Genomic DNA, 11438 nt, shown 5'->3' on the forward strand with positions numbered 1-11438 from the left:
GGAATAACCTTTGCTATTTTCATATTATTGGGGAACTGCCCAAGTCGAAATGACATGTTAAAAATATGGGTTAATGGTTTACATATCCCCTCAATTACCCATTTAACAGTTGTCATAGTGATACCATCACTATCACTAGATGTTTTATTACCACATTTGTTCACTATCTCTATAATTTCCTTTTCAACTATGGGCTTCAGAAACATAGAACTCATGTTCCTTTCGATTGTATTGTTTTTTATAGTGACGGATGTATCATCTGTACAAATGCTTCTGGCTAAACCAGGACCAACATTCACAAAAAACCTATTAAACTTATCTACTACATCCTCCAATCTATTGACCGGTGTATCATTATCCATAAAATATTGAGGGTAGTTACTCTTGTTGGAGCTGTTTCTAATCAATTTATTTAATATATTCCAAGTGATGCACCCAGCATCTGACTTCAAGTCCTCCAAGTTTCCACAGAGGCACAACTTCTGACACTCCTGTGTCATGCTACGACCACATGGTGCAAGAAGGCACTCTGACTCTCTCTGTGATCGCTCTTCTATTAAGCGTCATCATTTCTCAGAAGTGAGAGATTACACAAGAAGGGCTTTAGGGAACAGCTGACAAAATTAGAAAAATGCATGGAATCACATGATATAATAGCCTATAGTTAGAAATGACATTTGGCTTTTTCAAAATACTTTATACATTCTGCATGTTCCAAGAGCCAATTGCAAATGTACAACATTAAAAACTGTTTCAAACCCAAGGCATTTGTCAGTGGCTACACCATTATATCAAATGGAAATGCCTTGTATAAACGTTCATACACATTTCTCCCCGAATTCTGGATCACATCGTTTTCTAAACAATGGAATTTAAAATAAAGTCATTTGAATAGATTAGTAGAGCCTGTAAGAATGTAAAAACATCTAACAATGGTGCATGATGTCAACATGCTAGCATTGTTATTGTGAGCACGTTAGCATGCTGACATTAACATTTAACTAAAGCATCACCACACCTATGTACAACTTCCAAAAGGTCACTAGCTCTTAGATTATTACTATTATTATTATTTTTTTTTTTGGATTGTTCTTGACATGGAGGTCTATGACACCGAGTTACAATTTATATCAGGCTTTAGCTACAGATAATTTGTGTTTCTGGAATCAGTTCAGTTTTGGTCATATCATGAGACTTGTTGACATTATAAAAAAAATCACCAAGAACATAAGATGTGAGGAGAAAGTGAATTAAGAAGAGTTAGTCTGAGTATGTACGTATGTTTGTGACTGACTGAGAGAGACTAGTTCATCGCACAGTTGCATGTTGAACTTAGTACGAGACAGGGCTGGAATGTAATGCCTGTAAAGGAATGCTCACACAGACGCCAAAGCTTGCTGTACAGTATTAACAGAGCCCAAAGTGCGTCATAGCTCTCACAGCTGACTCCGTGTGTGTGTGTGTGTGTCTATCTCTTCGCTTCTCTTTAATCTCTTTCTACTTGAGTGCCAGTAGAGAGCCTCCAAATCAAAGTCCTGGGTGGTGTCCCACAGTGACAAGAACAATGGCAACGCTGCACACTAACCTTATGTCCAGGGCGAATGCATTGTGAAAGATTACAGCTATGAATGGAGCGTGAGAGAGCGAAGACAATTAGTTATAGGGTGTTTTGTTTTCTCAGGCCTTGGAGTTAGTTTTAAACTTGGGATGATAACATTTACAGCCAATTAGATTATTTACTTTAAGTGATAAAGAGCAAGATTCCAGATGTTATTTTAGACATTTTTTGAGCAGTGATGAAGTATAAGTTTACGAAGCTGCACAAAATATGTTTATATAAGCAGTTTTCCACAGCAGATGCTACATTTTGAAGAAAACATAATTGTGAGAGGATTACATTTTTGATGAACTTAATGAATACATATTTTTCATTTACATATTTGGAGATTTGCAAATACATCGATTCTGAACATATCAGTAAAATGTTCACAAACATGTTTTTGATCAAAATCTTGCAGGACAATATCCAGTTGTATTAACCAGAGATGTCACATGAACCAATACTTTGCTGCCATGTCAATGCAAATATTGTGATGGAAGGCTGCTTGTTTTTCTACAGTACTATAGAGTCTGTGCATACAATGCAGGTGCTGTGTGTCAAGCCACCTACTGTATTTATTCTTTGTTTGGGTGATGATAGGGTTCAGGGATGCTTTGTGTTAATGGCAGGTTAGATGTGGAAAATGGTGTTGCTTATTGTGAATGCCTTCCCATTATTTGGCCCCAAAGAGGGGGCCAAATAATGGGAAAGCATTCATATGGAAGCTCAGTATACAAGTTAAATGATGTTTACCCATTATTTGGCCCATTTAACTGTGCATTATTGACTGTAGCTGAGGACAGCAAGATCATGCTCTCACAGCAGTTTACGTTCTACATTATACAGTATACACATAGGACACATGCTGTTTTTGTCTTATTTTGTTTTGTTTGTTCTTCAGGCTAATTGTGTTCTATCTGAGAAAAAAGAAAGAGATGATTAAAGTTAAATATTTATTTTGTTACCAAATTCACATACTTGCAACAGACGTATGGGAAGTCGTGTGTTTTTTTTTTTATACTCAAAAATGTTTTGTCATCAGTCACTTGGCTAGTGAAAGCAGTTTCCATCTGGGGTGTTGGTTCTGCTTTAGAGAATTTGCAGTAGTCATTACAAATGTTCCAACTCTATCATGCAACCCAGCTACACTTCTTTGTTAATTCTAGGTATGGGTGTGGATTTAAAGGTCAAGCTGAACCTACGCCTCCTCCCTAAATGAGACACTCTGGCCTCATTAACAAATCAAGTAAACATTTGTTTTACATTGGACTATGCAATGAAAAACTTTACACTTCTGTGTTATTACATTTTTCTTTAAAAACATAATGGATAAACAGTGTAGAAGTTTAATCCATAGAACATTTATTTTGCTGTAATGTCATGTGATTAATTAACTTTTGTTACTTACTTTCTTTACTGGTTCCATTTGCTCAGTTTCATTTCTAAAGCTTGGAATGACAGATTGTTTTCCATGGACTTTACAATGTCAGCAACATTCAACACTCTCATTTCTTAAATTTGGTACAGAAAAACTGTGTTTAGATGTGGTCACATGATAATCTGGAGACAAAAATCAGTAAAATGTGACGTTAAACTTGCAACACCTGGTTTATAGCCATTTGGGGTCAGCTGAAACAAGTTGTATACTCAACACTGACACAATCACTTTTTAAGTTTATGTGGCAGACATGCTACCAAACATTTGCTTATTTGCACATCCAGCAGTTACAAGACAACATTTGTGTTCAGTCCAGTATTCATTTTATTTTAAAGTGAACGATGCATTTGGGCTTTTAGCTGCTAAATGCTCACTATGCTCACCAGCTATAGTCACCACCTCTATCTGTCTGCTGTGACCAGATAGTAAGCAATGAACGTTTAGAGCTTTTTAGCAGGTTTTTTGTGCCAAAAGATGCTAGGAGAGCAGTGTTGGTGAACCAAAGTAAAACTGTGGCCTGAACAGCTAAACACTGAGCTGAATCTTACCAAAAAAGAAGCTGTAGATTAATCTGATATTTCTGTCGGGTCACAAACGACCTTTTTCAATTTGTCAATTCAATACGATTTAAATTAATTAATATAATTTGTTGGAGAAAATGAAAAGAGAGAGAGCCAAGCACTAAATTAGAGTGGTCTTAGTACAGTAGTGTCTGTTCCTCTTTTATCTGTTATCCTATGTTTATTACTATTAATTTGCACTACTTAACCTCTATATTATAAAACTGAGCCTACTGCTGCTAGGATGTTATTTAAAAATAGACATTTTAAGTGTTTCTGTAGCTGCTGCCTTTCCCAGATGAAAACAGCAAACTCTGTTATGTAAAGTCCTGTTGTGCGCTTCCAAAAGTTGCTTATTTACTTTGCTGAACCTCTATGAGTTCCACAAATCCTCTGGTATTCATACTTGTCTTGCCACAGGGCTCGATTATAGGCAGTGACGCACGAGTACAGTTTCTCACTCACGTACACACAATTAGGAGGGTGATAATCTCACAGTAAGGGGAGAGACCCAAAGACCTCTACAGTAGTTTTCAGAAAGTATTTATGCTTTTAACTGCCTTACATTATGTTGAAGCACATGGGCTTTTTATAGTAAAGTAACTGTTTCACTTTGTTGACCTTATAGGTCTGAATTTCCCTTTTGTCATCAGACATAAAGTTCCTCTTTCATCTGTAGTTGATCACAGGGTGGGAAGTTATTTTTCACATTTCTACACTTTTCTCTCCTTTCTCTTTTGATGCCTGTCTCTTCTGCTTTTGCTCAGACAAAGAGATTGCAGGAAACCTTTCTTCCCAGTGCACCTTCAGTTTGATAAACTGGTTATTTATTCAAAACACTATGAATGTTTTATGGTGAGTAGTCTGGGGGGTGAGATAGGATAGGTGTTCTTCATACTGAAGTGCGTAATAGCCCCGGGCAAATCCAAAAAAATCTTTCATGTCCCTTTTTACTCATAGCTCTGTAATAGGCTGCAGTACGTCAAGGACCAGGTTGGCATTATTCAAATTTTCTTGCGTCCTTACTGTAAAAAAAAAAATCCCATGAAAACATCTCAAACTTCATTACACCAATCCTACTAACAACTGTTTGTTTTTAGTATTTTTTTTACTTTGTTGATTTTCTCTGTTTATGAAGTGTTAATTCATATATAAAGCAAATAAAGTTTCACTACTTAAAAACTACCCTCTCATATTTAGTTTTGTGTTGACTCTTTTTTATTTAATGTCAGCACTGAGCTGTAATTCATAAATGAAATACATTATGCTACTACAACAACACCACACATAGTGTATATACATACACTATATACATACACACACACACATATATATATATATATATATATGCTGTGCATTTATAAGTCAGATGGTCATACAGGGTTGTTTAGATTTGTTACAAAATGTTTGTTAGTTAATGCAAGATCATGTCAGCAGCAGGCAGCTGCTTGATGACTGATACGCTTCTGGTGGCTGGAAATCAAATACACAGCATTCCTTTTGCACTGAGCCCTCACAAGCACTTCACCTGAGGGTCATGCCCAAGTGTCAAACCATATGTTAGATGCGTTATTCTATTTGAGTGTGTATGTTTGAATCAGTGACGTGACCCCTCGCAGCATAAATCTGTACTTGTAACCAGTAACAGTTCAACACATGTTTGAGTTTGGAAAAGGCAGCACTTCATTCAGTCCTGCAGAAATTTAAATGGAGGTTCACCTCTTTCTTGCACTCTTATCTGAGATTATGAGGAAGCTTGGAGAGGAGGGGAGAGCAGCAGAGTTCACGTGGCTCATGGATAGTTTAGCATTTCCTGTCAGATGTCAGACAACTACCCATTTTCAGTCTCATGAATAACAAGTCAGCAGGAGGATCATTGGGGTGCAGCATATCAGCGCTCTGCATCACAGCATTATCATACAGGTCCAGTGTATCATCAGTGTGATTTGTCAACATTTAGTGGAAGATAAGGTGTAACAGAATTTTGTCCAGCAAAATACTGGCTGTTAATGTCTGTATAAAGACTTTAAATTTGAGCAAAGAAACACTAAGAACTGGCATTATCATATAATAAAAACTTATCAAGAAACTATAACATTGTAATATAAAACTATTAAACAGTAACCACGAATACACAATGAAGTGTGTCACACCAGTGTTGTTACCACATCTTTATTGTCATTGATGATTGCCAGCAATACTGACACATTTTATTTATCAAGTCCTTCCTCAGTACGTGCAGTGAGATGCAAGGTTTCATACTTTTACAGCTCTGCTAAAACATGTGATAATTATTAAAATAAAGTAGAAATAAGATGATGATAATAAAAGATTAAATGGAAACAAACACCTGAAAATATATATAGCATGACTATTAAAACTTCCGAGCTGTACATTGTACATATAATCACAGTTGTAAGGGAGGTCAGGTAAAAAAAGTTAGCATGTGCTTGCGTGCGGATATGCAACCTGCAGGGAGGATTCATGATAAAGGATTCAAGGCGCTGGATGTACGAATGTTAAAATACAGAGTTCACACTCCTGATGTCATGAAAGAAGTAGCTTTTACAGAGTCCATGTGTGCACAGACCTGAATCCCTTTTACTGTGTTAACCCAATAAACATGAGTGATGGTGCATGTGGAAAAATTCAAACCACAGACATTGTAGGAAGTGAGCTTTATTTAAATAAATAGCAACATAATTAAACATTATTTCCTGGACTAACACTCTCTCCTTTCCTTTCTCTTGCTGTTCCTTGCACACACACAGTCACACACAGACATGCACACACTGTAACAAATAACAAAGGATAACAACAAAAAAAAGCATGAAATACTTCTTATTATCCAAAGTTTATCAAAAGGGTCATCTCGCAAGTTTGCATCAAGTCTCAGTGTTTCAATAGTTTGGTGAAGTTTTTTCCTCATGAGAAAAACAAACAAAAACAACAAAATGGTAATAAGAAATATGAATAAAGTGCAATTCTTGCTTCTGTTGACACTGCAAGTTCAAAGGTCAAAGAAGATACCAAAAAGAACTTCTTAGTGAACGGCCAGTAGCAGAGCCACTCGACTTTATTTCTTCAGTGTAGAAATCAGAGATGGCGACTTCTGATTGTGGGTTCAGAGAAAGGCACAGGTGTTGCTAATGAGTGTAACCAACTAAACATGGGTGGGTAGAAATATCAACACTGCCTTGTTTCCAACACAGAACTAGGTTTGGAAAAACACTGTGCCCCTACAAGATGTTTCACTGATATGAAAGAACTAACTAAACTAAATATTCCTCCTGCTGTTTTCTAATACGCCATCTGCACAAAAAAATGGACTTGTTGCAGGTCATTCCTACCTATTTCTAGCGTCCTACAGACAACCGAAGAAAGTTTAAACTTCAGCGCAACATAGTATTGCTATGTTCAGCTTTTTTTTAAGAAAAATACAAAAATGAACACCACCACAGTCCTGATATTAACAGCTAGAGATATTAACAACATGTGTAGCATTTGGTGGCAGCAGGAGTTTTTCTCAGAGCAAAAGCTAAGGAGCTCATATGAAAATGCTAGCTAACCACCACGCTACATTATGAGACAGCACTGTGCAAAGTGTACCTGTGACTGATCACCCAACTCTTGTGCTGTTCATTCTTTGGTAAAACCCAAATTCTTCCTTTCTTTCCTTAAGGAACTACAAGAATGCTGTGTGAAGATAGAGCATTTTGAAATGCCTTCAGTCTTTTCCTCTCGGTTTCTACAGTATCATGTTATGTTACATAATGAGTTCTAGTCAGCTAGCTAGCAGAGCAAGGTCAAACTGACAAATTAAAAGTAAAAACAAAAGCCTCCGTCAAATATGCATGTCCATTTTGACTATCCCATCTTTCTTTTGTTTTTCAATATGAAATATTGCACTGTTCCCAGTCTTTGTTCTGCCTATTTGAAAAGTGCCAGTCCTCTGATATTCTGGGATTGACAACAGGCTGTTTTACAGATTTTTTTCAAAACTTTCTGTTTCCAAATTCTTGCCAGAGGAGGTAGTAAAAGCATCCAACAAGAAGGTGCTTATCAAATGAAGGGAATGCAGAGCCATGTATCCACATATGTAAGGTGCTACTGAGCTGACTGATGTACCTGTTGTGCTTTACTCAATCAGTGAGACTTTTTTTCTGTAGTTTTGGCTGGTGAGGACGTAGCAGTCTTTTCGCAGTTTGAGGTAAAAGCAGCATTTGCGTAGCTAATAATAATCTTGCACAGACAAACAAACAGAAACAAACAAAAAAAAAATCACAGTTTCAACACGAATCAAAATCAACTCCTTCAGTGAACGTGTCTAAGCTTAGAGCACTATGTTGTATGTTCAGTGCACTGCTACAGAGAAGTGACTCTTTAGAAAGGCGAGTAAAGTGGAAAAAATAAAAGTAGAAGGAATTTTGGTCTTCTGTCCAGTCACATGAAAAACACTGAGAACAGGAAATGACACAAAAGGTAACTAAAAAAAGAATGAGGAAGACTGAGACTTCCTGTTTTCAAACAATGAAAAAAATTAAAAGTTAAACTTTGAAACATAATTCTATTGGCTAATGTCAGCTCTCATTTCATTCAAGTGAGTCCATCAGGGATCTGAATGAGACCCTTTCAGTCTATCATTGCTTCTCTTCCTGTGTAATAAGGATTTTACACCTTGCTCAGAGTTTAGTTATTGCTTAGTCTTTAGCTTATATGATATCAAATACATACACACACACATATATGTGGCACATGTGTACCCTGTGTTGTTAAATGAAGTGTGCATTTGTTGCTTGCATCTACTTTTTGTTCTTTCCTCTCACTCTTACTCTCTTTTCTTCTAGGCTCAAAATCAAGTCAACTTTGCTCTAAGCATCTTCCACAGAGAGATAGTTTGCCGGTCTTGATGGCTGATGTTTTACTTTACCATCACACAGCTACTGAGCTGCTGCTGCCCAGCCAGACCCAGTTCCTGTACATCTTGGTCTGTGCTGGAGGCTGTGTCCATGCTCCACACCACTGGTTTGGACAAGATGGGGAAGGTGCTTTGGGTTGCAGACTGGGGTTGCTGTTGGAGGCTGGACTGGGGCTGAAGGTGGGGTTGCTGGCTGATGTGCAGACGAGCCTCAAGAAGGTAAGCAGCAGAGGCTACGGGTGACAGAGAAGAGGCATAGCAGGACGAGGAGGATGCCAAGCAACCAGGTGAGGAAGTCTCAAGGGTTTGTTGCCAGGTGCTGTGCTGTAGACCCACTGAAGCTTGCTGGGAAGACAGGGTGGAGGGGGAGTCAAATATGGAGGAGGAAGCAAACACAGTGGTTGGTGGAGGAGAGGGCGATGGCTGCTGGGCCAGAAAGAGCAGAGGATTTTGGGAAGGTCCTGTCTGTGTGGCTTGGACCTGAGGCTGGGGTTGGTGCTGCATCTGCAGCATCCTGGAAACCAGAGACAGAAGATCAGACCCTGTATTTATATCAGGGGGGGTTTAAATATCTGACCCCTCAGACTACTAGCCTACATGTGTTTATATTTTGGCAAATTGGCACCACTACATGATCTAATATGTGGAAGTAAATAAAAGCGCACTTTTATGTAACACTGTGCCTCACCTCTGCTGGTGCAGCACCTCCTCCAACATGCTGCGGTGCTCAGAGAGGGCTGGACCCAGTGACCCACGGCTGCCACGATTACAGGAGGGTGGAGGAACAACCTGCCTCGTCAGACCCTTGATCTTATTTAATCCCAGAAGCCCTTTAGTGCGTGTGCTTTTCCTCAGCTGGCGAAAGGCTTTAAGGCCTGAGAAAGGGATGAGAAAGTGTTATACAGTACATCTTTTATCCCATAATGCAGCACAGTATAGGTGAGAAAAATAAAAAATTTATTAGGTAAATGCCACTTGATTTCATGATCCTGCTCCTGTACCTTGTGTAAGGGAGGTGTCAGAAGCTCGACGACCCTCCTGGAAGCTTGCAGAGGGTAGGCTGCCCTGGGCCGGAGGAAGGAGGTGGGAGGAGAGGGCCAGAGGAGACCCATTAGGGTGCAGACCTCCACCTTTAGCCGTGGAGGAGAGAAGTGCTGACATTTCACCAACAACAGCCTGCAAAGTGGGGGCAGGACTGGATGAGGACTTCAGACAGCTGTCAGACGAGGCCCCATCTGAGGGACTGACCACAATACCTACAGGAACAGGGCAGGGAACAAATTAGAGTCTGTATAAATGACAGAATGAGGATTATTGTGCGCTTTTACATATATGTGTCATACTAACATGGAGGGTTGCACTGGTGGAAACGGGCAGACACCTCAGCCAGGGTGTGTCTGCGGGAGGTGGTGATGGGAGGGTGCAGTGGCCCGAGAGATTGTGTTGCCTCCTCCTCCTCCAGGTCTCTGGGTCGCACCTCTTCGCTGATGCTTGTCTCCAGCAGGCTGTTGGGTGAAATGGAGCGATTCCAGAGTAGTCTGTTCAGGCTGGCATCCACTGGAAACACCACCCGCTGCAACAGAAGGAGACATGCTGTTAGCCACTGATCGACAGACATGGGATGCAGTCTCCTGGCCCCTAAGCTGCTGAATGCTATCAGGTTTTATTTAATATGTTTACCTGGAACAACCCTCCCTGATCACTCTCCATCTCCGGGTACAGAGGGGGAGTGTTTTTAGCTGGAACTGAAAAGGGTGTAGTCCTAAAGCTGTCGGTGAACTCCATAATCACCTATGAGCAAGCAGAAAAAACAGTATTTCAGACTTCAAGCTGAGGATGCAGATTGGATCAGAACCTGTGTGAACTTGATGCACACAGCTGGGGTGCTCACCTCTGGGCTGGTGGAGTCGGGGTTGCCCCTGGGTCTCTGGCTCCGGGTTCCACACTGGCGGCTCAGCTGTTGGGTGCGATGTTCTCTCACTCTCTCCAGCAGCAGGTAGTAAATAGCAGAGAAGTGATTGTAACTGCTGCTCTGCAGAGACTGAGGATAAGGATGGAAGACAGTAAATAAGCGGTTTTGCTACCTTGTTTACCTTTCCTTCTGTGGCTCTTAATGTAGTTTCTAGCCATCTGTTCCTCTCTTTGTAGCTTTTTTTAGCCCTTCATCTGTATGTACTTCTTTGAATGACCGACAAATATAATATCTTTGGTGCTGGCAAAGTGAGAAATTGTGAGCAAAGTGAGCAGGAAGCTTTGAAGCATATTGGGATCTATGGTGGGTTTGACTGGCAGCAGAGAGCATGCAAAGGTCTTAATCTGATAACAGACATGACTAATCATATTAACCTCGATCGTCCTCTGGCGGTCGATGCCTAGTGTGTTCATGATACCCAGCACAGGTTCACTGTAGTCCCCAAGGTTTGAGTTGTACTCTGTCAAGGAATGGCTGAGGGTCTGATGGGCGGCTGTTGGATCTGCCAGCATCCAGCGGTGCTGCTTGATCTGGGCCACGCTGATCCTCTTGGCCGGGTCTACCACCAGCATCTTACGGATTAGGTTTTCACAGTCTGGAGGAGTTAAATAACAAGTGAGTCTTGGATTGTGAGTGATTTGCCTTTAAACTGAACTAGTTATTAGCAGTAATTGCCATGATTAAATGTCAGTATGATGGGTACCTTGGGACATGAAAAAAGGGATTCTGAATCGGCCCTCTGTGACTCTTTGTCTGAGTACAGGAAGGCTGGGTCCATCGAATGGAAGAGAACCACAGACGAGAACATAAAGCACCACACCGAGGCTCTGCAAAGGAAACAGCACAAAGAAGAGTGTTAGCGATATTTTTAAAACATTAATGCTCATTGTTTAATTCAAACTGCCTATACATTCCTTGAACAAGCTTACCCAAATGTCCAGCTGTGTCCC

At 40.1% G+C, this 11438-nt stretch overlaps 1 protein-coding gene across 1 annotated transcript in view; it reads right to left on the reverse strand.

The window, feature by feature from the left end:
* Positions 1 to 6005: 6005 nt before the first annotated feature.
* Positions 6006 to 11438, reverse strand: part of sik1 (salt-inducible kinase 1) — a 10743-nt gene continuing 5310 nt past the window's right edge. The window contains exons 6-14 of the mRNA XM_020609487.1: positions 11418 to 11438; positions 11192 to 11315; positions 10863 to 11083; positions 10408 to 10557; positions 10197 to 10307; positions 9864 to 10089; positions 9518 to 9772; positions 9205 to 9391; positions 6006 to 9030 (exon numbers count right to left, since the gene is read on the reverse strand). The exon at positions 11418 to 11438 is cut by the window's right edge and continues 71 nt beyond it. Of these exons, the coding sequence (XP_020465143.1) occupies positions 8520 to 9030; positions 9205 to 9391; positions 9518 to 9772; positions 9864 to 10089; positions 10197 to 10307; positions 10408 to 10557; positions 10863 to 11083; positions 11192 to 11315; positions 11418 to 11438 (1806 nt within the window). The 3' untranslated portion in view covers positions 6006 to 8519. The remainder of the gene's footprint in view (positions 9031 to 9204; positions 9392 to 9517; positions 9773 to 9863; positions 10090 to 10196; positions 10308 to 10407; positions 10558 to 10862; positions 11084 to 11191; positions 11316 to 11417) is intronic.

The sequence above is a fragment of the Monopterus albus genome, unplaced genomic scaffold, assembly GCF_001952655.1.
Source record: "Monopterus albus unplaced genomic scaffold, M_albus_1.0 scaffold99.1, whole genome shotgun sequence".
In the NCBI taxonomy this organism is placed as follows: Eukaryota; Metazoa; Chordata; class Actinopteri; order Synbranchiformes; family Synbranchidae; genus Monopterus; species Monopterus albus.